The sequence below is a fragment of the Gobius niger genome (genome assembly GCF_951799975.1).
Source record: "Gobius niger genome assembly, chromosome: 4".
Classification (NCBI taxonomy): Eukaryota; Metazoa; Chordata; class Actinopteri; order Gobiiformes; family Gobiidae; genus Gobius; species Gobius niger.
This window is the reverse complement of record NC_136855.1, coordinates 981,764-1,009,304: the sequence shown is the minus strand read 5'-3', so window position 1 is coordinate 1,009,304 and position 27,541 is coordinate 981,764. Positions and strand designations below refer to the sequence as shown.

The following is a 27,541-nucleotide window of genomic DNA, read 5'->3' as shown; positions in this document are numbered from 1 at the left end:
GTAAAAATATCATGTTCTGTGTCCAGCCGCTCATTGGTTGCATGTATGGCAACAGTTCTGTCCAAAATGTTACACAGTGTGCCTTTAATGAGAAAAAGGCAGAAAAAACACTTTAAATGTTTTTCGAATTTTATCCCCTATTTTTCCCCCTTTTTTTTTCCCACACATAATTTTGTATTTTTTTTCCATTTGTTGTTTCCAATTGTCTCCATTGTTTTCCTTTTTATTTATTTTTTCAATATTTTTTCCCATTTATTTTTCATTCTTTTTTTTTTAAAATAAAGTTTTTAAATATTTTTTCCACATATATTTTTTTCATTTTTCCTAAATTTTTTCCCCAAATGTTCACATTTTTTTTTCCACACATATTTTTTGTTTTTTTTTTCCTAATTTTTTTTATTTTCCCAAAATGTATTTATTTTTTAAAACTTTTTTTTTTCCCTTTTTAAAAAAAAACAACTTGTGATTCACTAGTTTTCCTTTGTTTTTTTTCCCACACATATTTTTTGTAATTTTTTTCCCTAAATTTTCCCCAATTGTTTCCACTTTTTAAAACATTTTTTCCCATTTATTTTTCATTCTTTTTTTTTTTTTTTTTTCAAATTTTGGCCGAAGTTTTCACATTGTTTTCCACATCTATTTCTTTCATTTTTCCTAAATTTTCCCCAAATTTTCCCACACATATTTTTGCAATTTTTTTTTCCTAATTTTTTTTATTTTCCCAAAATGTATTTATTTTTTAAAACTTTTTGGGGGGGATTTTCCCCTTTCTTTCTTGTGTTTCACTCTTTTCCCTTTTAAACCTGAATGAGCCACTTCCTGCCTCCACACTTCTATATGTTTCTGATTCCAGCAGAACCTAAACCTTTCTCCTACAAACATCCTCCTCGTGTTTAGCGGCTCCTCACGAGTACATGACTCCGGGCTGCACCGGGTCCCACCTCTGCGGCGCCGCGTGTGCGTTAGCGTGTGCTGCGTGTGGAGCCCCGGGCGTGTGCAGGGGGACACGGGTTGCGTGTGTGTGTGGGGGGGGGGGGGGGGGGGGGGGAGGCAAAGCAAAGCCGCCTGAGTGGTTCGCTTCATTAGGAAACAAAATATAAGCTTTCCGGGCCATTAGCGCTGACTTTAGATGCAAAAGCACATAAGACGGCGACTCACCTCATCAACGATGCATTGGAGTAACTGGAGAGGCTGCGGAAAACACACAAACACACGGGTTTACATCACGTGAGGGGGGCGGGGCTCGTCTCCGCCGGCGCACACCGAGGCCCGAGCGAGCCCCGGCCAATCTGAAATGTTATTATGATTTTATTATGCCGTCTAATGTAATGGCGGCTGTTTAGGGACGATCTAATATTTGCCTGGGCGTAAAAAAAAGCCGGGATTACATGGCTGCACTCACCATTAAAGATCCCTGGTTCTTCTGGATCTGTAAAAAGGCACAGAGAAAAGAGGCGGCGTGTAATTAGCGTGTCATAATCAAGGCCATAAAGTCGGACACGTGACGATCACTGGGAGGAAAAACGATGGCTCTCCCCGTCGGCAATCTGCGGCTACGCGTTAGCGCCATTTACATAATGAAAACACACAAATGTTAATGGACTCGCGCTCGTTTGGAGGAGATGGGGCTAAATGCTGATTTCCGAGCGCCGCTTTATTGCTGCCCTCCAGGTTGTGTCGAAGAGGAGGGGGGGGGGGGAGGAGGGGGCGGGATCTGGTACAGGGCGAGCGTTTACAGCGGGGCCGCCATGTCGGATTCACAGGTACAAGAGGAGGACGCTGATTAGAGCGGAGAGACGGCGGGATAATTACTGCGAGGCAACATGGCAACCCCTGAACGATAAGTACACCAGCCCGGATCAGCCAATCAGCCGGGACGAAGAGTTTAAAACAGCTCTGAAACCTTTCCCGTTCTCTGCAGCCAATGGTTTCTGGTTTCCTCCCACGTCGACCAATGAGACGGGCTTTTACTGTGAACCAGCCTGCCAGGTCCAATCAGGAGGAGGGGGCGGAGCTTGATCATTAAAGCCCTATTCTCCAGTACTGACCGCTGGACCTCGGGTACAAAGTAAATATTCCTGACGTTTCTGCTCGTGTGAATCCACTGCCAGTGATTTTGGAGGGTTTGGAGTTTTACCCTAAAGGCTCGTTCTTAAGACACAAATTTGTTCTTACACCGAGCGCTGCAAGAACAAAATGAAGTCAGTTTCCATGGATACAAACTGTGGAATATACCGAACTCTACGGCTGTATCCGAATGTCCACACTATTCCCTATATAGTAACTATAGTGACTATATAGTGACTACATAGTGCTCACGCCATGTTGTAGGGGTGTCCGAATGTCCAGAGAGAAAAAAGTAGTGCACTCGAAATTTCCCACAATGCATCTGGAAAAGTAGTGAGCATCGATGGTCACTAAACGGGTCAATATTTCCCACAATGCACTGGGAGAGTCAGAGAAGAGCCTGACAGAGACAGGTCTTTGAACTAAACATGACTGAAGTAAATCAGCTGTTTCAGTCGAGTGTTTGTGTTTCTCAGGAATAAACGACCTAAATATAAACGGTTACGGTGAAAAGATGCTAACGTTAGCCGCTAACCTTTAGCTGGAGCTAAATGACCGATAGTTTCCTCTCGAATAATCCAAGCCATTCATGTAAAATCCATGTGAAATATAAAGTATCTGACTCGTATTTATCATAAATATTCCACTGTCTCTGAGTTTGGTTTTTATCACAGAAATACTTTATTCCTGGAGTTTATTAAACTTTTATCAGATGTCGTCACTCAAACTGCTGGTGTTCGGACACCGGGCTCTGACCGACTTTCTGCGTCTCTGAGCTCACGCTGGAGAGTTTGGTTTTTTTCCGTTTTTTTTTATGATGGTTTTAATTCAAATTTAAATGTCAAATAAAACGCCTGTACAAGTGACAAAACAGTCGTTCTGTTTCATAAAATAAACGTTTGTAACAATAAATAAATTCAGATTAAAAAAAACATCTCGTGTCTAGTGTCTTCTGTCCGAATCACCAACAGAATCAGTGACTATATAGTGACTATATAGTGACTATATAGTCACTATATAGTCACTATATAGTCACTATATAGTGACCATACAGTGCGGGCCTGTGTAGTGAATGGGGGGTCAGGGACGAGGGTGGACATTCGGACACAGCCTCTGTTTGTTCAGTGGTGACGTCACAGCTCGACTTCCTGGTTCACAGATGTGCGAGAAACTACAAAAAACTCTTTTAAACCATAATCAGTATTTGTGAAACTCCACAGAGAGTTACTGAACAGACTTAAGTATCAGAACCATGAGTCAAACATGAACCTACTGCTGTAAAAGTCAGATTTACCAAAATCCCTACAGCCGGGTTAGCGGAGATAAATGCTAACGCAGCAGCTACGCCAGGGGGGCCCAAACTTTTTGTCTCCGAGGCCAAAATGAAAAAGTGCCTGTGGGTCGCGGGCCAAACACAGCGATGTCGAGCATGAAACACTATCTACATCAATACAAATGTTAACTATGGCAAAATCCTAGTTTTAGTAAAACAAAATCAACAATTGTAGCAAAATGTAAACAGCAGTTTTCCACACAGTGACTTTACCTCAGTCATTTGTTCACTCAGAGAAAATGCCACATTTGATCATTTTGAAAGAAAACCTTTGTTGACGTCAACAACTTTTGCAATAAAAGTTGGAAAACTGAGAAAGTTGATGCTACAACGCTTTGTGGTAAACAACAACAGTGTTTCCTTAACCTCTTAACTCCCGCCTGAACCGAGAGGATCTTTTTCCTCACGTCATCAGATTTTTTTTCTCCATTTTTTTGTTGGGTGTTCAACTCATTTTTGTAACTTTTTTTGTCAATTTTTTGTCATTTTTTCATCAATTTTTTTTAATCACATTTTTGTCCTTTTTTTTGTCGAATTTTTATCACTTTTTTGTAATTTTTTGTCACATTTTGTCAAATTTTTGTCACATTTTTGTCACTTTTTTAATCACATTTTTGTAATTTTTTTTGGTCAAATTTTGTCACATTTGTGTCATTTTTTCCTCCATTTTTTGTCAATTTCTAGTGACATTTTTGCCACTTTTTCATAAATTTGTCTTTTTTGTCAATGTTTTCTCACTTTTTGTCACATTTCCATCATTGTTTTCGTCTCAGTTTTGTTGCTATTTGCAGAGGCTTTTGGACTGGGGTAAAAAATGTGCTGGGTTCAGGTGGGAGTTAAGGGGTTAAGCCTTGATATTTACTTTTCGTAGTGTGCAGAAGTCCGGGCGCTGAAGACAAACTGGCTCCCGGGCTCCGGCGCTCAGACTGTGCCGAGCTCAGCACAGGCCTCGGAGTTCAGGACCCGGCCTCACTTTGCCTGGTAAATAAATTGCACGTTCTCCCTCGGCCGCTTTGACAGTGCATTAAAGCGCTTATTGATTCACTCAATTAAATACAGGTTTGCATACTCTGTAAACACCAGCAGACACTCAGGGCGCCTCCTGATTCACGCGCATTAGAGGCCACTATAGAAAACTCATTTGTTCAGAAATAATTACTCGGACCAAATTGCAAGCTGTTCAAGTTGAAATTGGATAGTGGGAGAACAAGTTATTCAAGCATAATTGAGTAGTTTTTCTTCTTGTAGGAGGCTTAGTTAGACATCAGAGCGTTAACTGTTTCTGCGCTGCCCTCGCCGTTATACACGAGTAACACTATACAGTCGGACTAAAGAGCCAAGTTACACCTGACACTGTTCGCTCTGAAAAGGACGGGAACAAAGGCCGTGGAAATCTATGGGCGAATTAATCAGTGACTGAACATGGCGGAGGCCCTCAGCGATCGTAGCTCCTCAGCCCTGTCCAAAGAACCCAAAGTTTACTAAGACACGGCGGAACAACAGTCATTAGTTTTTTCTTTGGTGGAGAAAACAACTGAATAAAGTATTAAAGGTGAAAAGATGCTTTAACCCCTTAACTCCCACCTGAACCGAGCACATTTTCTCCAGTTTGGCTTTACCCCCAGTCCAAAAGCTTCTGGAGAAAAGGTGAGAAAATAGCAACAAAACTAAGACGAAAACAATGATGGAAATGTGACAAAAAAGTGAGAAAACATTGACGAAAAAATGTGACAAAAATTTGATAAAAATTTGACAAAAAATTGATAAAAATGTGACAAAAAAATTACAAAAATGTGACAAAAAATGTGACAAAAAATTACAAAAATGTGACAAAAAAAGTACAAAAATTTGACAAAAAATGACAAAAATGTGACTAAAAAATGACAAAAAAAACGACAAAAATGTGATAAAAATTTGACGAAAAAATGACGAAAATGTGACTAAAACATGACAAAAAATATGACAAAAATGTGACAAAGATTTGATGAAAAAGTGACAAAAAATGACAAAAATGTGATAAAAAATGGACGAAAATTTTTTACAAAAATTTGATAAAAATGTGACAAAAAAAATGACAAAAAATTTGACAAAAAATGACAAAAATGTGAAAAAAATGACAAAAATGTGACAAAAAATGTGACAAAAAAAATGACAAAAATTTGATTAAAAAATGACAAAAAAATGACAAAAATTTGATTAAAAAATGACAAAAAAATGACAAAAATTTGATTAAAAAATGACAAAAATGTGAAAAATGACAAAAATGTGACAAAAAAATGTGACAAAAAAATGTGACAAAAAAATGCCAAAAATTTGACAAAAATTTGATAAAAATGTGACAAAAAAAATGACAAAAATTTGATTAAAAAATGACAAAAAAATGACAAAAATTTGATTAAAAATGACAAAAAAATGACAAAAATTTGATTAAAAAATGACAAAAATGTGAAAAATGACAAAAATGTGACAAAAAAATGTGACAAAAAAATGTGACAAAAAAATGCCAAAAATTTGACAAAAATTTGATAAAAATGTGACAAAAAAAATGACAAAAATGTGATAAAAATTTGATGAAAAAATTGACAAAAAAATGACAAAATGTGACAAAAAGGAGTTGAATACCCAACAAAAAAATGATGGAAAAAAAATCCGATGACGTGAGGAAAAAGATCCTCTCGGTTCAGGCGGGAGTTAAGAGGTTAAGAGAGGCTACCTTTGAATCACTGAACGCATTTACTCAAGATCCATCCAGGCCATGGTGGAACAGAAAAGCCTTTCTGCGTTGTTTGCCTGTTCTCCCTGTAGGCTTCCTCCAGCTTCCACCATAACTAAGAACATACACAACACAATAGGTGAATCCTCCAGCCAGGTGATTCTGACCATCAGCCTGGCTCCACATCTGGAGGTGGGTCCCGGAGCTCACGGCTCTGGTCTTCACGCGTGTCCTCAGTCAGGTTAAAGAGGGGAACTACATTGTAAGGTGTAATATTACCAGGAGTAGTTTGCAATCCGCGCAGTAATATCTTCACTTTACTGTGTGGATGTCGAACTACCCCTGGTATTATTACGCCTTATAACATAGTTCCTTTTTATCTGCTTAGAAAATCCACATTGTTTAATTGTGTGTAATTACACTTTATCATGTAACACTTCACGTAACCATATTTAAACAGGAAAACGTGGAAGAGCTCGGTAGCTTCTGTCTTCACCTGGTTTGGAGCTATAGAGGAGGAGAGGCTAAATGCTAACGCCGTCTGTGTTCACGTGACTGAGGACACGCGTGAAGACCAGACAGGTACACATGAACTCCTCTAAGGTAAGAACAGATCTCAGTGTGTAAACCGGTGGCCTGTTCCTTTATGCTTAACTTTGTTTGATTTGATGCTGTGTCTGGGCCTGGATGTGCATCATCAGGAGGTCTATGAGGCCCTTATGGATTTAGTTTTGTTCCTGGACCATCGAGAGTGTTAGGGTGAAGTCATCCTTCACCACCAGAGAGAAGCAGCAATAAACCTTTGGGCGTGCAGTCTGAACAAGAACAAACCTAAACTCAATTTACTGAACAGACCTCTGAATTATTAACCCTGCGTTGTATCCACTAAGCACCAAAGTCAAGGCTCTGATGCCACATGGAGCACTTTGACAGTAGGTCTGAATATGGAAGTCGATCATCTCCACCAGGTTCTGCAGGAGGGTCTGCCAGAGGATTCACAGAGAGTTGGATTTATTTAAACTCTATTGCGGCGCTCTAGGGCTGGCCGATATATCGATATTTAAGATAAATCGATTTTTAAATGAGATATGGAAATAGACCGGTTTCCCCTACCACTAAAAACATGTACAATAGGCCAGGATGAATGAGTGCGGTTGAGCTACAGTCTGGTGTGGCTCGTTCGTTCACATGCTCTGTCCCAAATAAACCAATGAACTAAACAAGTTAACAAAAAGAAACAGGTCGTCTCAAGCTGATTTTTAAACACACCTGAGCACTTTATTTTCTTATCTCTTCATATATAAACGCTGCCTTCATAAACAGATTGACCTATTTTATTTCATAGGCTATTTCTATTTAAAGACTATACAGAGTTTAAGAATGTTCAAACTAAGTATGTTCCTCCATGTCCTCATGTGTAGAATGTGCTCAGACCTGTTTCACCACAACTGCCTCTGAAATCCTGCTCTGGCTTCGGCTTCGACTTTACCTTTCATTTCACAGCTCTCACTGTGCAGAAATAATATCGCGATATATATCGTTATCAATACTTGTGGTCCATATCGCCCAGGCCTATTCCGCTCTCACTTGTATTTCCAGCTCCAGTCGACAGCCAGCGTTGGGAACTGACTGAAGGGAGGGGAGAGAGTTCAGCTGCTCATGTATAGAACCCGGAGTTTAGGATTCTCAGATTTCTGAAGTGAATATAAAGCATTAGATGGGATTACTGAGTAATCTGATAACTCCAGTGATCTGATTATGTGACCGTGTGAGCTCAGAGCGACAGAAGCCTCTGCCCCCAGAGCATCTTCAGCCCAGGCTCCATCAGGGCCGGATCCAGAGGGAATCTAGAGGCTGACATCGATGCAGTATTAGGGAATACCCATAACATACTCTAGTCCAGACGACTGCTTTGCTATAATCACTCCGTCGAAATCCAACAAACAAACTTCCGCCCACGAACAAATCCGCAGAATCAAAGAAACGCTGGTGGTAAACTTTACTTTTGATCCTTTAAGAAGCGAAAAAAGAACTAAAGATCAACATTATGATGCAGTGAATAAATTAAAGTGTAATGGGGTTTGATGAACCTTACTGTGTTTTAAGACTCGCTTGTGAATTTAAGAAAGTGTGACAAAATGAGGAGCCGCGAAAAAACAGGGAGAAAACAAACGGCATCGAATCAATCAGAGGGAAAAGCGCTGGCGGCTGTATACACATCACACTGCTCTGAAGTCTTCAAAGACTTTCCGAGCGAGCCGCGCCAGAACTCCATTAACTCCTGACAAAGTATGCAAATGAATGGCAGCATGTGGCGCCGAGGAATTAAAGGCGCGAGCTCTAATCATGACAAACGCGAGGGGACGGCGCTCAAAACAACAGCAACGCGGCGGCTCTGTCACACTGCCATCAAACGGGACGAACAAACGAGAGCAGGCCTCGCCATCAGAGCGGATTTAGAGTCTGCAGTCACAAAACAACAGGTACGGGGTGATCAAACTACTCGTATCGCTTCACAAAATCATAAACGATGGAAGACCTTTTAGCGCCGCAGGAATTCTGTTCTGGAATGAATCAGATCTGTCTTTGTTCCGTTTTGGATATTTGGATATTCGTTACTGTACTGACAGATGCCTCTTAAAGGAACAGGCACCGTTTTCCAGACTGAGATCTGTTCTTTCCTGAGCTTAGACGAGCTGATGTGTACCTGTTTGGTATTTGTGTGTGCGCTCAGTCACGCAAAACGACCAAAGTTGTTGTTAGCATTTGGCCTCTCCCTGTGTATTCCTATGGCTCCAAACGGGGTGAAGTCTAAGCTCAGGTAAGAACAGATCTCAGTGTGGAAAAACAGCGACGTGTTCCTTTAAACCTCTTAACTCCCGCCTGAACCGAGAGGATCTTTTTCCTCACGTCATCAGATTTTTTTTCCAGCATTTTTTTTGTTGGGTATTCAACTCATTTTTGTAATTTTGTCATTTTTTTTGTCACCTTTTTAGTAATTTTTCGTCACATTTTTGTCATTTTTTTGTCAATTTTTTTCGTCCATTTTTTGTAATTTTTTTGTCTCATTCTTGTCACTTTTTTGTCACATTTTTGTCATTTTTTCGTACATTTTTCAATCATTTTTTTGTCATATTTTTGTCATTTTTTTGCCAATTTTTTATCAATTTTTTATCATTTTTTTGTAATATTTTTGTATTTTTTTGTCATATTTTGTCAATTTTTTGTCATTTTTTCGTCCGTTTTTTCTCCATTTCTTGTGACATTTTTGTGACATTTTTGACACTTTTTCATAAATATTTTGCCACTTTTTCATCAATTTTTCGTCACTTTTTTGTCACATTTCCATCATTGTTTTCGTCTCAGTTTTGTTGCTATTTTCACAGCTTTTTTCCAGAAGCTTTTGGATTGGGGTAAAGCCAAACTGGAGAAAATGTGCTCGGTTCAGGTGGGAGTTAAGGGGTTAACTAAAGATGTGTGAATATTATTACCGTATCTTCCGGAATATAAGTCGCACTTTCTTTCATAGTTTTGCAGCGTCTTATACTCCGGAGCGACTAATATTCTATGTTTTTTGTCCTTTTTAAACTAGGGGGCCCTGCAGGCTGATCGAGGACTTGCGAGGGACTGAGGTCACTCTTTAAACCGCACTGAAGAAACACACAAAGCTAATCCCGGTGTAAAGATTTTAAACTACCCCCCATTTCAGACTACCCCCCGGTAATTTGAAATCAGTTACCCCCGGGGGTAAAATGAACGCGATTTCAAGCTACCCCCCCTGATTTCAGATTACCCCCTCTCAACCGCTTTCTTCATCCATAAAATACCTTACAGGAACCGCGGTTGGAGCCCTAACCTTAAGGATAGTGGAGTTTAGGAACTAAAGCTAACCTTACCTTAGCCCTAACCTTAAGGATAGTGGAGTTTACGAACTAAAGCAAACCTTACCTTAGCCCTAACCTTAAGGATAGTGGAGTTTAGGAACTAAAGCTAACCTTACCTTAGCCTTAAGGATAGTAGAGTTTACGAACTAAAGCAAACCTTACCTTAGCCCTAACCTTAAGGATAGTGGAGTTTACGAACTAAAGCTAACCTTACCTTAGCCTTAAGGATAGTAGAGTTTACGAACTAAAGCAAACCTTACCTTAGCCCTAACCTTAAGGATAGTAGAGTTTACGAACTAAAGCAAACCTTACCTTAGCCCTAAACTTAAGGATAGTGGAGTTTACGAACTAAAGCTAACCTTACCTTAGCCCTAAACTTAAGGATAGTGGAGTTTACGAACTAAAGCAAACCTTACCTTAGCCCTAACCTTAAGGATAGTGGAGTTTACGAACTAAAGCTAACCTTACCTTAGCCCTAACCTTAAGGATAGTGGAGTTTACGAACTAAAGCTAACCTTACCTTAGCCCTAACCTTAAGGATAGTGGAGTTTACGAACTAAAGCTAACCTTACCTTAGCCCTAAACTTAAGGATAGTGGAGTTTACGAGCTAAAGCTAACTTTACCTTAGCCCTAACCCTAAGTATAGTGGAGTTTACGGGCTAAAGCTAACCTTACCTTAGCCCTAAACTTAAGGATAGTGGAGTTTACGAGCTAAAGCTAACCTTACCAGATGAAAAGTTACGAGAGTTGTAGCTATTATTAGCAATTAACATCCGGGCATTTTCTATTTAACACAGCCGTGCCAAACAAACAATACATATTGCGGCGGGGGTAATCTGAAATCAGGGGGGGTAACTTGAAATCAGTTTCAAATTACCCCGGGGGTAATTTGAAACTGATTTCAAGTTACCCCCTGTAGTCTGAAATCAATTTCAAAGTACCGGGGGGGTAAGGTGAATGGGGGGTAGTTTGAAATCGCTACATCGGGACAAAAGCTCGAGGAACGAGTTCACAAATGAGAGCTTGAAAAACGTGCTGCCGGGAGAGGCTTGTCAACGGTGCAGTTACGCCCCGTGCCTGTTGTAAGTGGACCCGGTCCCGTGCCTGGATCCGGTCCCCCCCGTGCCTGCTGGGAGTGGACAGTGAGCCCCTCCGCCTGGCGCTGGTGCAGGACGTGGAGCTCAGACAGCTGTGGAAGCGTCTGCAGAGATGACAGCTCTGCCTCGGGACGTTGGCTGCTGTGCCTGACGAGCGCGGTGCGAGCGCGGTGCGAGCGCCGTGCTGCTGCTGCTGCTGCACCGCCTGCAGGTGAACTGTCTGCGGCGCCATATGGACCAGGGGGAAAATTAACACTGAGACGAGGACGGCGCTCTGCCAGCTCCCGCCACACCCGCTCAGGCACGAGCATTACTCCTGATTCAGAGGAACCGCAAAGTTTTCAGGGAAACACTGGAACTGGAGTCACATCAACATGACTTCACCCAGAGGCAGTTTACTCCTCCTCACTGAGGCCGACTCGTCTTCAGAACCATTAAAGGGATGGTTCAGGATGTTTGACATAGGGCCTCATTATCCAGAGTCTTGCTGATTTATGGAGATATTATTTTTTGTTATTCACTCAGTTCTTATATTTGAAGAGCTTCGTGGCGCTAGGCTAGTGCTAGGCTAGTGCTAGGCTAGTGCATGTCTATGGTATCAGCTAGCTTGCATTAAAAACAGTGTGACCCGCTCCACAGAGCACCTGAGGCAAATCACAAAATTCAAGCTAAAATTACAAGGCAACATCTAGAAATGGCTTTAAGGTAAACACCGGTTTTAGGTCGTGAATTATAGCAAATAAATGTATTTTGTAAAGGTGCCAACAAGCGTAAGCTTCTGCCTACTGCTTTCTCATTTATTTACTTATTCTTTCTTTGGCTTGGCTCACTGTGCTGAACTTTGTGGAACTCAGACGCTCAAATAAAAAACGATTTTTCCTGTCAAATAGTTATTTTTCAAAGTATTTGTTATATCGACGTGCTTTGGGGCCCTGTAGTGCCTCTGGGTCCACCTGAGCCACGCCCACTTTCATTTGTGTTATTGAAGAAGAAGACTTCTGTGAGCGGCAGTCTCCACAGCTCGGACTGACTGAGCACAAATACAGGGCGACCTCACTGGCCTGGAGACTAGTTATAGACTAGTTATAGACTAGTTATAGACTAGTTATAGCGTTATATAGTAGCTGGAGATAGGGCTGGGCGATAAATCAAATGAATTCAATTAATTCCTTTAAAAATGCCTTTAAAAACAGACGATTTGGAAAATGGCTAAAAGGTAAAATGGCGTCCGCTGCTCCATGCCTAGGCCTGGGCCGGTAACCGGATTACCGCCATACCGTTCCTCACCGCCATCACCGCAAAAAAAAAAAATGCCTTTAAGTAAACGAAATTTAACCAGAAAAAGGAACTAAAAATAAACCCGAATAAGTGTCTCAATGAACAAAAGTCTCAAAAAAGACGAGCCACAGGTGAAAATAAAATGAAAAAGCCGCCGCCCTGAGCAGGTGAGGAGCAGGTGAGGATCAGGTGAGGAGCAGGAGAGGAGCAGGTGAGGATCAGGTGAGGGGCAGGTGAGGAGCAGGAGAGGAGCAGGAGAGGAGCAGGTGAGGAGCAGGTGAGGAGCAGGTGAGGAGCAGGAGAGGAGCAGGTGAGGATCAGGTGAGGAGCAGGTGAGGATCAGGTGAGGGGCAGGTGAGGAGCAGGAGAGGAGCAGGAGAGGAGCAGGTGAGGAGCAGGTGAGGAGCAGGTGAGGAGCAGGTGAGGATCAGGTGAGGGGCAGGTGAGGAGCAGGAGAGGAGCAGGAGAGGAGCAGGTGAGGAGCAGGTGAGGAGCAGGTGAGGAGCAGGCGAGGAGCAGGCGAGGAGCAGCCGTCACACATCAGGCCTACGTGAGCGCGGAGATTCAGCTCCATATGCACATGAGACGCATTTACTTCAAGTTTAGACTGGGCCTGTTCAAGAGGCGACGCGAGGGCAAACAATTAAATCTGACCGTTTCATTTTCCATAAAAAAATGTTTCTGGCATTATCCGCGCCACGACGCTCCGCTTTGCGTAGCTGTTTGTGCGGCTCCGTCACCTCAGAGCGGCTGAAATGTAAACATGGCTCTGCAAACCGGGGAAAAACGGATGAACTACGAAGACCAGAGGCTGATCGTTGGACTGACAGATCTGACCAAACCAAAGCACAAGGACTCGTTTTCAGACTTTTTCACGGATTATCCTGGAGGAGCAGGATCTTCATGGTCCTCGGCAGGTGGACAGCGTGTTTCCTTCTTCACCAGTACAAAGGCCTGACCAGTAACTTTATTTTGGGATGTGTTTACAAAGCGGGTGATGAAACTGATGTAGCTGAGTTTGGGGAAACTGCACCGGGCTGGCACGCGTGTTCAACCGGTCAACACGCGTGTTAAACCTGCTGTCTGGACTCTAAGTCTGGACTCTAACTTAGCCAAATAATATCAGAACAATTCATTTGACAAGTAAATGCTTCCTTTCTCCTTTCACTCAATCTGATCTGCATTTGTGGGAAATGTAAAGATACAAGCGCAGAGATGCTTGTTTGCGATGGTCGGAGTGAAGAGGCTGAAGCTGAATAAATGATCAGCAAACATGAGTCATCTCATAATAAGAGACTAATTCACTCAGTTTTTCATAAAGCGCCAGGTCTGGCAGGAGAACAGCGGCTCAGGTGCTTGGATAGCCCCCCTCACCTGTTCAAATGTGCCCCCCCCCCCCCCCCTCAAAACGCTTTTGACGCCAGTGAGCGGTATATCGCAAAACCGCGGGAATTTGAAAAAATCCAAACCGGCACAGCCCTATCCATGCCCATGTCATTTTAATTTTAAATTCGATTACAATCAGAATCGTCCAAACTGAGTAAAAGAACCGTGAGATTTTATTGTGTGACCGTATCGCCCAGCTCTAGTTGGAGACAAGTGGAGACTCGAGTTGTCTCAGGTCACAGAGACGTCTTCACAGTTGTTTCTGTGACGTCCCTGCCGTGTCCCCGAGACCTCAGAGAGACTCCACACCACCCTTTGAGATCTCCTTGGTCTCCAGACCCTGTAGACCTCTCGGAGACTGAAACTGACCCTAACCCTTCTCATCCAGACCTGGAGACTCGCCTCATCCGGGGGACGACTCAGAGACAAGTTTCAAATAGGTAAAGCGAGGGGTATCGGAGGTAAAGCGAGGAAGAAAGCGAGGAGGATCGGAGGTAAACGAGGAGGATCGGAGGTAAAGTCAGGTAACTGGATGCAGATTGTCGAGCCGGGATTACAGGGATAAGACCTTCTTAAACCTCTTTCAGACCTGATCCGATTGGTAAGCAACTTCTGTGGTCGGCAATTACATTTGAGCTGGATTTGAACTTGGCCTAATCATGTTTAAAGTTGTCTCGCCGGGAGGAAGCGAGCGCTGACCTGGTTTAGAGGAAACGGGAGGAGGTATAGAGCAGTGATGAGAACTCACCTGTGGATATGGAAACATGCCCAGGGCCAGCTGTGGACGAGAGGAAGCAGAAGATCAGAGGAGACACAAACATCTGAGCTGATCTGTGAGACCACGGGAACAAAACAAGTATTAAAGGTCACATGACTTTAGTGTCAAGAGTGATCCTGTCAGGTAGATCCAAACGCTGACTTCCATTGTGGATTCTGACTGAAGCCTTCGCCGCCTTTTGCTTTGATTACAGCGAGTGAGGTTTAAACCCTTTGACCCCAGAGGAAACACACGGGGGGGGGGGGGGGGGCATTCAGGGGAATCGTGCACTTCTTTGTGGACACAAGGCTTCCAGAAACCATTGCAAGCTGTTTCAGATCGCCCCCTAGAGGCCGCTTGGACAAAATCCAGCATAGCCACTACAAAAGTGAACAGCACTGCGGCTCAGATTAGCTTTAGTGCCGTGTGTAAAAAACACTTTACAAATGTTTTTGGGGCAAAGACTCCATTTCGAGCTGAAACATTTGTGAATCTGCACCAAACTTTAAAATCTAAATAATTTCAAACACAGTTTGGCAAAATGTAATGAGTTGAAAAGGTGGAGAATAATCTAGTGACCAGAATTTGTGAGTAGAAGTGAATTAAATTTGATTGGGCGTCACGGTGCCACAGTGGTTAGCGCTCGTGCTTCACAGCGAGAAGGTCCCGGGTTTGATTCCCACCTGGACGGGGCCTTTCTGTGTGGAGTTGTGGTATTGTGGCCGTCCCGCCTTTGCTCGGCCTGATCCCGTCAGACCTGGGAAGCTCAGCAGGAGGGGCCTGGTCAGGACTTGGATGAGAGACCGTTTGGGAACACCAGGAAGCCTGGGGTGAATGTACTGAGTGGTTGGTGGTGGTCGGAGGGGCCGATGGCGCAGACTGGTGGCCTCGCTTCCGTCAGTCTACCCCAGGGCAGCTGTGGCTACAATAGTAGCTTACCACCACCGAGTATGGAGTGAACGAATAGTGCAATGTAAAGCGTCTTTGAGTGTCCAGAAAAGCGCTATATAAAACCAGTGCATTATTATTATGTTCTCCCCGTCTGCGTAGGTTTCCTCCGGGTACACCGGCTTCCCCTGACACTAAAAACATGTACAATAGGCCAGGATGAGTGAGAGTGTGGAAATTAGCCCAAGGCTACAATCCGGAGTGGCGTGTTTACATGCATGAGACCCATGTATGTTCAGTAACATGCACCAAATAAACCAATAAATAAATACATTCTGTTCAGGTTTCATTTTTTGATTTTGACGGCGAGACGCTGCAGGTGAATCAGGGGAAATGTACAGATACCAATTTGAAACTTTTGCTGAACATTACATAAAAATGTAATGTTATAAAAATGTACTACAAGTTTTCTGTCGTTTTGTTTTCATATAAAAAAAGCCTAAATTGCCGATATTTTCAACAACGAAATCTAAATAATGACCAGATTTAAATGTACGGGTTTTATTTTGGGACATATTAGTGGCAAAGATTTTTTCAGAGGGATTTTGGATCTTGATAAGTTTTTGAATAAGTGAAAAATCACAAGTGAAAAAAATCTGTAAAAACTCATGTTTTGCCTGGTTTCTGTGGGTTCTTAAAGGAACAGGCCTCTGTCTGTTCTTACCTGAGCTTAGACGAGTTGATCCGTACCTGTCGGGTCTTTGTGTCCGTGGAAGAGCGCGGTCACTTCTGGAGCTATAGGAATACACTGGGAGAGGCCAAATGCTAAAAACATCTTTGGTCGTTTTGTGACTGAGGGCACGCTCAAAGACCAGACAGGTACGGATCAACTCGTCTAAGCTCAGGTAAGAACAGATCCCAGTCTGTAAAAACTGAAGTCTGTAGAAGTGACTGAGCTGGAGACGCTGTCGCCACAATGTGAGAAAAATGCATTTTTAAACCTTTTTTTTGTTGCGTTTTCATCCTTGTTTCTATCTCATTTTTGACACTATTTTCATGTAGCCTTTAGCTTTGGAGAAAATGTGGGGCTGACTTTGATACGGTAACCCCCCCGTCCCCACACACACACACATTGTCCCTGATTTAAGCCTTATTTGTAGAAGAGGGGCTTTAAAGCGCTGAGCAAATGAAGTTGTGATTGTCTTTGAGGTCAGCTTAGTGCAGATCTTCGTCTCCATCAAACCACACCAGCTATTAGTTAATAAGCCCCGGAGTGAGCCTCCTGCTGGGAACAGAGCGGGATGAGGAGCCTGACGGGGCGGGGGGGGGAAGGGCTGGGGGGGGGCGGACTCTCCTCGCTGACATTTCTCTCGTGAGGTGGGCATTTTTCATCTCGGTCAAGGGCGGCTTATTGGCAACTCCGCCTTATTAAAACGTCAAAAAGGCCGGGCCGTCTCCCCTTGAACGTAAAGAGATAAACCTGTGGGCTAAAGATCACGTCTAATGGAGCGGGACGGGAGGGGGGGGGGCGGCAGGGGGGGGGGGGGGGGCGTTTCATTTAGCTAAACACGGCTGATGTGACGACAGGCGCAGAGAGAGACAGAACAGCTCAATAAACAAATAAAAACAGGAGTTAAAGTCATATTTATGGATTTCACACGGTTTGGATCTGGACTAAAAAAACACGATTCAAACTGGACTCCATTTTAAACAAGGGGAAACATGAAGGAGCGGCACGGTGGCACAGTGGTTAGTGCTCGTGCTTCACTGTGGAAGGTCCCGGGTTCGACTCCCACCTGGACGGGCCTTTCTGTGGGGTTTGCATGTTCTCCTCGCGTCTGTGCGGGTTTCCTCCAGGTACTCCGGTTTCCCCTACCACTAAAAACATGTACAATAGGCCAGGATGAATGAGAGTGTGTGTGAGAGTGCACATGGGGGACGACGGATGGAAATGAGCAGTGGGTTCATAAACATGCACTGTCCCGAACAAATAAACCAAGAAACTAAAATAAGCCATTTACAAAAATATTGGGAATTTTTATTATTTTTTTTTGGGGGGGGGACAAAAAAAAGGGGGGGGAGAGGGGAGGATTGAAAAACATTGGGGGTTAAATGGGGGAACAGAATTGTAGAAATATTTTTTTTCTACATGGGAAAGAAGTGTTTTTATTTCTGTTTTCTATGTCTGTCTCTTAAAATGTAAAACTAATATATGATTTAGACCCATGACATGGAAAGTGACAGATGTCAAGCCTTTGTTTGTTATAATAATTTTCATTTTCAAAATATTCTAATTTTATGAGATGTTTAATTTGTGTTTTTTCGAGCCGAGTTAAGTTATACTTTATGAATCTCTGCGTGTGACCCGTCCTCAGAGTCTGGGTGACCTGGAGGAGCCGTGAGCTCCAGCCTGGGCCGGTGCTCGGGGACCGTCTCCAGATGTGGAGCCAGGCTGGAGCTCAGAAACACCTGCTGGAGGATTCAGTTCTTCCTATGAACTGCATCACACTTTCACAAGTCGTATCTAAAAAGAAAATGTGATGATCTTTAACATCAGTGACTGGTCCATGATCTCTCTGTACAAGACCAAACATCTCCTCAAAAACTAAATCATTTTACGTAATATTATAGGCTTTAGAAAGCTGTGATGTGACCTGAAACCAGCTATTGTACATGTTTTTACTACAAACCTAAACAGACACGGGGAGAACGTGCAAACCCCACAGAAAGGCCCGTCCAGGTGGGAGTCGAACCCGGGACCTTCCACAGTGAAGCAGAGCGCTAACCACTGTGCCACCATATATATATATATATGTATATATATATATCTGTTGTGGAGTGACTGGGATGTCCGTGTCTCGTGTGTGTCGGAGTCTCAGCCGTACGAGTGCGACGCCCTCCATGTTCCCAAAGTCAATCTAAATCATGGAGGAATCATGTCAATAATTGTGACATGTTATCTGTCCTCGTCCTCATCCATTACGGGGATAATGGTGCAGATATGAGCTGGTATCGACGGGGGGGGGGGGGCAGGGGGGTCGCTTGTTTCCAGAGAAAGGACAGTTACAGATGGGGAATCAATGGAGTCGGTGGGAGGACAAGAGAGCAGCACAAATGAAACTGTGATCTGAAAACAGAGTGTCAGCCGGGCCTCTGGGGGGGTCCTGTTTATCTGCCGTCATTCATTCTGCTCGGCCGACAATACAAAACAATACAAGCCACCATTGTGGGCCGTCGGCCTGCTTACAAATCGACGGCACCCTGATAAATGCAGATTTGAGTGTTTTGCTTGTGATTCCTTTGCGGCCATGTTTTAGCACAACACATCAGAGTAAAAACATAACTGTACCTCCATGAGCGAGATGCCGACGCTCCACACGTCTGCGTGGATGCCGTACTGCTCCCCGGATATTCTCTCGGGCTGTGGATCAGAGACACAGGACAACATCAGAGGAGCCCCAGCACAGTGTGTCCCCTTACATTCTTCTGGCCCCGCCCCCGCCTTTTACTGCAGCGCTAATCAATAATCTTTAAACAAGCGTGTTTACCAAAGCTGTTCTGCTAATCCATTAGAAACTCATGTATCTGTGCCGGTCCGGTCCATGTTTTCTGACATACTTCGCCTGCTCAGTCCAGTCTAATCCAGTTTTTTGGACCTCGCAGACATGGAGGCAGAGACTGGAGCTACAGCGCGAGTCACTTTAATAAATCAGAAATGCACCGATCCAGCATTTATGGGTTTGAGCATCGGCCGATATCCGATATTACCCGATACCAAGAGCCTTCCTTTAAAGTGGCTGCTGTTAAAGAATGACTGGTCTCTTCAATAAAGTCTGAGTTCGGTTCAGTAACTCTCTGTCGAGTTTTAGAAATACTGATGGATGTTTTTATGAGTTTTTTCTGTTTTTTCTGTTCTCACATATTTGCCGGACCCGGAAGTGGAAGTGGTGACGTCACACTTAACAAACATATATATGAGGAAAATCCAAACATCCAAAGGAAAATTAAGTAATGGTGCATAAACCTAATAGTATTGTTGCCGACATCATCAAATTGTTAACTGTTGACACACGCTCCCCGCCCCCCCCCCGCCCTCAACCTCCCTCCCCCTCCTTCCAAACCAGTAAACCTCCATCACTATGACTAATACTTACCGCCATATAAGCGTTCGTTCCCACGTATGTTTTGGCGATGGAGTTCACCAACTGCAAAAGAAAAACACGTCACAGTCAAAAAGCTTCACCGAAGCTTCACCAAACATCTGTGATAAAAAACAATCAATCAGCGTCTGACGAAACCACGTCCGGGACAAGTTACTTTTAATTTGTTTTCAGATCAACATTCTGCTGACGCTGCGGATTTTCACCACGTCCTGGAGCTTTAATGTGAGACAGAACACGGACGGAACATGTTAGCGCAGCTCGACCTGGGGAAATTATTAAGGCGTTCTGCAAAAACCCACGCACGTTTGAGTAATCTTTGAATCTTTTCCTCAATCTTAATGCAGTCAGTCATGTAGATGTGGACAAGGGGAGGGGCTTAGGAACCAGGGACTTTAGCTTAACTTATTCAGATCAACATTTACACTCTTTATTCTATTTAACCAGGAAACGAAACCAGGAATTGGGCTGTCACTTAGGAAGGAGTTGGGGGAAGGAGCCTCAATGCTAACTATCATAGCCACTTTAGCATAGGGACCTCTGGTGCTAACTAGCATAGCCACTTTAGCATAGGGACCTCTGATGCTAACTATCATAGCCACTTTAGCATAGGGACCTCTGGTGCTAACTAGCATAGCCACTTTAGCATAGGGACCTCTGATGCTAACTCTCATAGCCACTTTAGCATAGGGACCTCTGGTGCTAACTAGCATAGCCACTTTAGCATAGGGACCTCTGGTGCTAACTATCATAGCCACTTTAGCATAGGGACCTCTGATGCTAACTATCATAGCCACTTTAGCATAGGGACCTCTGATGCTAACTATCATAGCCACTTTAGCATAGGGACCTCTGATGCTAACTATCATAGCCACTTTAGCATAGGGACCTCTGGTGCTAACTATCATAGCCACTTTAGCATAGGGACCTCTGATGCTAACTATCATAGCCACTTTAGCATAGGGACCTCTGGTGCTAACTATCATAGCCACTTTAGCATAGGGACCTCTGATGCTAACTATCATAGCCACTTTAGCATAAGGACCTCTGATGCTAACTATCATAGCCACTTTAGCATAAGGACCTCTGATGCTAACTATCATAGCCACTTTAGCATAGGGACCTCTGGTGCTAACTATCATAGCCACTTTAGCATAGGGACCTCTGATGCTAACTCTCATAGCCACTTTAGCATAGGGACCTCTGGTGCTAACTATCATAGCCACTTTAGCATAGGGACCTCTGGTGCTAACTATCATAGCCACTTTAGCATAGGGACCTCTGATGCTAACTCTCATAGCCACTTTAGCATAGGGACCTCTGGTGCTAACTATCATAGCCACTTTAAGCATAGGGACCTCTGGTGCTAACTATCATAGCCACTTTAGCATAGGGACCTCTGATGCTAACTATCATAGCCACTTTAGCATAGGGACCTCTGGTGCTAACTATCATAGCCACTTTAGCATAGGGACCTCTGATGCTAACTATCATAGCCACTTTAGCATAGGGACCTCTGATGCTAACTATCATAGCCACTTCATCATCATAGCCATCCCATAAAACCACTGCACCAATGTTGTTGCACATGTAATACAGTAGGGGGCGACATGTGCTTTTGTTTGCCTGCAGTCTGCCAATAACCTCATAGAAGAAGAACAGCAGCTGTCGGTGACGTCACTGCCCCCCTGGGTCAGGACGGTCCAACTGGGCAAATGCTGCTGAAGCAAAAGTTCACTAACTGCATAGATCTAACAGCCGACCCCATGAAAGGTCAAAGGTCAGGAGCTATAGGGTGAGGACAGAGAGGCTAGAATCTGATCGTGTGCAGTTGTAACTTCTTTACAGACAGTTTTTGACGTAAATATGTGGTGGATTTAAGTTTTGACGCCATAAAACGCCTCTTTGCCTCTCGCAGATTTGGACCTTGTTGCTGATGAAGCTGCAATGGAACAACTGAACAGTAGATATAATAAAACAGTCTAGTGCTGTAAATAAAGTTATATTTAAAGTGCAAATATCACGACATCTGTCAGAAAAATGTCTGTTTCAGGTCAAACCGGCGCCGCCCCTAAAACCAAAATAAACAGCGCGTCAGTTTGCCCTATTTCCCGCCTCACAAGGAGACATTAGCGCTGTCTACAAAAACACGCCGATGACAGCCCCTGGATAATGAGGCGGCGCTCCCCGATGGCGGCCTGTACTCGGTGACGGCGGGGGAGAAACGAGGACAAGTCAGAGCGTTCGGTTTACACGTCCCACTCTGGAAATCACCTTGGAGACGGCGGGAAAGTGGAGGTTAAAAATGAATAACTGTTTACCATATGGATGGATGTTTGGGGGGGGGCGCGGGGGGGCGGGTCCCCGGTGAGTCCGTTACAAATAGCCCGGACGCCGTAGATGCCCATTGTCTGCGCTCGCCGCTCCGACCGCATACATATCAATGAGGCCGTGATTATGAGGTGGGATTTCTGTGGACGCGGCGGGACAATGGGGGGCAGTGTCGGAGGAGCCCCCGCGGGACCGTCCCGGGGTTTGGGAGGTGGAAATGAAAGCGCTGATTGACAGGCTGACCAAAGCAAACGGCGCAGATCGAGGAGCGAGGCGGAAACTCGGCCACTGAGTGACTTTGGAGCCTCTGAAAACACCGACTGGACGAGGTTTCCACGTGTTTTAAAGCGGCGTTACCCGAATCTAGGACTAACATGAAGGTCTCAGGACTTTCCGGACAACGAGGACGAAGTGATAGTTTTGCAAACGTCACAAATCTGAAAAAAAAACTGTGCTGGAAACATCTTAAGTTACTTTGGATCTCGCTCAAAAACATAAATGTCTTTTTTTCCCCCTTAATTTTCAAAAAAGAATCCCAAATGTTTTTCCCAACTTTTTACATATTTTCCCTAATTTTCCAAAATGCATTTTCCAAAACGTTTCCCGATTTCACCAATTTTTCCAACTTTCTCAACATTTTAAATAAAAAAAAATAAAAAATTCTTCATAATTTCCCTATTTTTTTCAAATTTTTTGTTCCATTTTTTTCCAAATTTGCAAAAAGAAAAATCCATTTTTTTCCAAAAAAAAATCCAAAATGAAAAAAAAAAAAAATCCAATTTTTTCAGAAAAAAATCCAAACCCCCCCCCCCCCCCAAAAAAACATTTTTTTTTTCTCAATTTTTTTTATTTCCAAACATTTTCCCTATTTTTTTTATTTTTTTTGTTCATTTTTTCCCATATTAATAAAAGAAAAATCCCATTTTTAAACAAAAATTCCCAAATAAAAAAAAATCCAAATGTTTTTTAAAAAATTACAAATTTTTCCCCCAAAATTCCCCAAATTATTCCCTATTTTTTTTTGTCCATTTTTTCCCCATTTCTTTTTACTATTATCCGGTATTTTATCCCAATTTTTGAATTTCCCCCACTTTATCCATGTTTTCTCTATTTCTCCCTGAACATGTAGAACCTGTGACCTGTGACCTCTTGGTCCAGGACAGTTCTGTGAAAGAGATTTTTCCTGCTTAAATAAAGGTTTGTATTTAAACCATCTGTTCTGAGCCTGGCGTGCATGTTGTTCACTGAGCTGCAGATAGAGGGCGCTCCTGCAGACTGTCTTGTGTTTCGTAGTGTCAGCTGGACAAACGAGCGCCCGTACCTGCTGAGAGCGCCCGTACCTGAGTGCTGAGAGCGCCCGTACCTGTGTGCTGACGCCGAAGTCGCAGAGCTTGACTTGTCCTCGGGTGTTCACCAGCATGTTGGACGGCTTCACGTCTGCGGGGACAGAAGAGCGTCAGGAACCCCGGGGTCGGCAGTTTGGAGGCGGAGCCGCTTTACTCACCTCTGTGAAGGATCTTCAGGCTCCACAGATACGTCAGGCCTTTGACCACCTGCAGGAGAGAGGAGGTACCACAGAGCGGCTTTACCCAAATCTTACTTCACAAAAGCCACAAAGTCTCCGCTTACAATCTGCCAAACAGCACAGAGACAAGACTTGTGGCCAAAACGCTACATTTGGGCGGGAGAGAATTTTTTTTAAAAAGCGTCAAAATTCAGACTTTTTCGCAGCAGATCGGTTTGTAATTAGTTAATTTACTCATTTACATTTCCTAGAGTAAAGTCGGCGACACTTTTAAGAGAAGTTATATCAGAATTGAACAGACGACATTTTATTTATTTGTATTATTAACAGCTCATGTCCTAAAGCTCCTCAGTGCTTGTGCTTTATTCATGTTAGGGCTGCTCGATTATTGAAAAAATAATAATCACGATTATTTTTGTCATAATTGAAATCACGATTATTCAAACGATTATTTGTTGCCTTTAAAAAATCCATCAAAAAAGTGACAAAAATCCAGCAAAAAAGTGAAAAAAATCCAGCAAAAAATGACAAAAATCCAGCAAAAAAGTGAAAAAAATCCAGCAAAAAAATGACAAAAATCCATTAAAAAAAAAGACAAAAATCCATCAAAAAAAGACAAAAATCCATCAAAAAAAGACAAAAATCCATCAAAAAAAGACAAAAATCCATCAAAAAAAGACAAAAATCCATCAAAAAAGTGACAAAAATCCAGCAAAAAAAGGACAAAAATCCATCAAAAAAAGACAAAAATCCAGCAAAAAAAGGACAAAAATCCATCAAAAAAGTGACAAAAATCCAGCAAAAAAAAGACAAAAATCCATCAAAAAAAGACAAAAATCCATCAAAAAAAGACAAAAATCCATCAAAAAAAGACAAAAATCCATCAAAAAAAGACAAAAATCCATCAAAAAAAGACAAAAATCCATCAAAAAAGTGACAAAAATCCAGCAAAAAAAGGACAAAAATCCATCAAAAAAAGACAAAAATCCAGCAAAAAAAGGACAAAAATCCATCAAAAAAGTGACAAAAATCCAGCAAAAAAAAGACAAAAATCCATCAAAAAAAGACAAAAATCCATCAAAAAAAGACAAAAATCCATCAAAAAAAGACAAAAATCCATCAAAAAAGTGACAAAAATCCAGCAAAAAAAGGACAAAAATCCATCAAAAAAAGACAAAAATCCAGCAAAAAAAGGACAAAAATCCATCAAAAAAGTGACAAAAATCCAGCAAAAAAAGGACAAAAATCCATCAAAAAAAGACAAAAATCCAGCAAAAAAAGTGACAAAATCCAAAAATTACAAATTAGAAAAAAAAAATTTGAAAAAAAAAAAATCAAAAATTCAAAAAGAAAATTATAATCAATTTTTTGCGATTATGCTAATTTTGTAATCGTTTATTGTTGTAATCGAAATCGTAATCGAATTTCGATTAATTGCACAGCCCTAATTCATCTATGTATTTGTATTTAACAATAGTATTGAGATGTTACTTATTACTGCAGATAAATGCTCTCTTTTCTCCTTTACTTCAGCTCCGTGTGGATTTTCTCCTGTGTTTATAGTAACTTATCCAGTAGCTACAGCATTTTCATTGTTTTGCTCATTTTGGCTCAATATAAACATGCTGGATCTCTTTATTCTGGATTTTCTGAGGATTATTTAGTCTCTGGGTTAGTTTTTCAGATGAATAAACCCCTGGGCATAAAACGGAGTAAGAATCACCAGAACTGTTAGCCACGAGTTAGCGGCTAGTTTAGCAACATTAGCATCATTAGCCTGTATGTTGTAAACACGGCAGACATTTAGCTCTGGTTAAATCCAGCTCAGACTCTGGTTTAGGGAGTGTCGTCTGTAATAAAGTCAGCTCTATGTGGAATATTGGATTCACACTAAACTATTCTCCACACGGCCGGGGGTATCGGGACCTCATTAATGAGTACGAGTATGAGTACGTGTGGTATCGGTATCGGGTATTGGATCATCCTCATTTTCGCCTGTGACCTCCTCCTCACTGAAGCGAACATACGATTTCTTTAAACACCAGATCCAAGGCCATGTTTAGGGCGTTCCTCACAGAAAAGGGTCTTAAATCCGGAGTTCTTTCCTGGACGTTCCGGTGACTCCCGTCAGGAAACGCGGCTGAAAGTCCAGATGGTTTAACGAGCCGAAAGCCTAATAAAGGGCAGGGCCTTTAAAAGTGCTGGTGCAGGGACCGCCGCCGCCAGAACCGCCGCTCGCCCTCACGGGAGCTTTTGTTTCCCCGATAATTAACAACTGTGGCGGCGCGGACGAGGGAGCCGCGAATTAGAATTAACACTGACTAAATTGCTGTCGTGGTTTGATTACGGCCCCGAGTCTCCGTCTGAAAGCGGCGCCGCGACTTTGACTCTGCCGGAGCTTCACAAAACAAAGGCTAATTGAACGGTTCGCACCAATTTTCACCCGCTCAAATCATTAATAAAATTAGAGCTGTCCCGGCAGGACGGCGGGACAGAGGTCGCGGGAGCGGCGTAAACAGAGCCGAGGTGCGGACGCCGCCGCGCCACATGGAGACGCTACTGTTAATTAAATCAGGGGTTCTCAACCTGGGGGTCGGGACCCACTAGGGGGTCGGGAGACAAATTTGGGGGGTCGCCAGAGCATAGAGATAAAATATATATTTTAATATTATTATGATGGTGTCGTAGCATACATGTTATTTTACCAGGGTGCCAATATTTGTTCTAAATTACTTCATTTTTGTTTTAGTAATTTTTTTTCTTTATTTTTTAAGAGTTATATAGGTTAACCTCTTAACTCCCGCCTGAACCGAGAGGATCTTCTTCCTCACGTCATCACATTTTTTTCCGTCATTTTTTTGTTGGGTATTCAACTCATTTTTGTAACTTTTTGTCACATTTTTGTCACATTTTCGTCATTTTATTGTCACATTTTTGACATTTTTTTGTCACATTTTTGTCATTTTTTGGTCACATTTTTGTCATTTTTTTTGTCATTTTTTTGTCATTTTTTTGTCACAATTTTGTCATTTTTTTGTCACATTTTTGTCATTTTTTTGTCACATTTTTGTCATTTTTTTGTCAAATTTTTGTCATTTTTTTGTCATTTTTTTGTCACATTTTTTTGTCACATTTTTTTGTCACATTTTTGTCACAATTTTGTCATTTTTTTGTCACAATTTTGTCATTTTTTTGTCATTTTTTGTCACATTTTTGTCAATTTTTCTCACATTTTGTCACATTTTTTCATACATTTTTCGTCACTTTTTTGTCCCATTTCCATCACTGTTTTCATCTCAGTTCTGTCCCTATTTTCTCACCTTTTTCCCAGAAGCTTTTGGATTGGGGTAAAGCCAACCTGGAGAAAATTTGCTCGGTTCAGGCGGGAGTTAAGGGGTTAAAGTCCCTGTTTTTCCCATGGTCTGACCCGGGTGGGGGTCACGATCCTAATTAACTGTTATAATGGGGGTCGCGTCTCTAAAAGGTTGAGAACCACTGAATTAAATGATGGTGCGGCAGCAGAGGAACGGGCCCAGGACACGAGGCTCTGAGAGGTCCTTCAGGATCTTTGTAGGATCGAGAATGAAAACACAGCTTTATGAGGACACGGGCCGGATCAGACACCAGTTTAAAGGAGGCGAGGATTCACATTGGAGCCGTGTCCTCCTTTAGTATGTTGTAAACTGAGAAAACTAATTATAAAGCATCTGTATCCATTATATCAGGGGGAGGCAAGTTTGCGTCACAGAGGCCGATTTTCATCATAGCCAAAACACCGAGGGCCGAACCTCACCATTGTAGCCTAAAGAAAGAACCATTTTGTGCAAATGCCAGTGTTTTATATCAGTGGTACTAAAGTGGTCCGGCTCCGAGACCACTTTAGTACCACCAAGTATAACTGTAATTTGTCATATATCTTATAAAATATTGTATTTACCACATGTTTTTACTGAACCAGACACAGACAATCGCGGGGCCTTCGAAAGCCACTGGAGCCCAATGACCCAAAAGCCACTTAAGATTTTTGTAAAAAGAAGCAGAAAAAAAATATGAATGTATGTTATTTAAAGGAGTGTACATTTTTTAACAATAGGGTCTTGAAAAGGTGCAAAATTAAGGGC

At 42.5% G+C, this 27,541-nt stretch overlaps 1 protein-coding gene across 3 annotated transcripts in view; it reads right to left on the bottom strand.

Moving 5' to 3' along the window:
• Positions 1–27,541, bottom strand: part of map2k5 (mitogen-activated protein kinase kinase 5) — a 118,777-nt gene that overhangs the window by 30,010 nt on the left and 61,226 nt on the right. For all 3 annotated transcript variants that reach the window (XM_079555118.1, XM_079555119.1, XM_079555120.1), the window contains 7 exons: positions 23,400–23,448; positions 23,259–23,332; positions 19,559–19,609; positions 18,754–18,825; positions 14,508–14,537; positions 1,403–1,429; positions 1,159–1,191 (listed from right to left, as the gene is read on the bottom strand). In XM_079555118.1, coding sequence (XP_079411244.1) covers positions 1,159–1,191; positions 1,403–1,429; positions 14,508–14,537; positions 18,754–18,825; positions 19,559–19,609; positions 23,259–23,332; positions 23,400–23,448 — 336 coding nt within the window. The remainder of the gene's footprint in view (positions 1–1,158; positions 1,192–1,402; positions 1,430–14,507; positions 14,538–18,753; positions 18,826–19,558; positions 19,610–23,258; positions 23,333–23,399; positions 23,449–27,541) is intronic.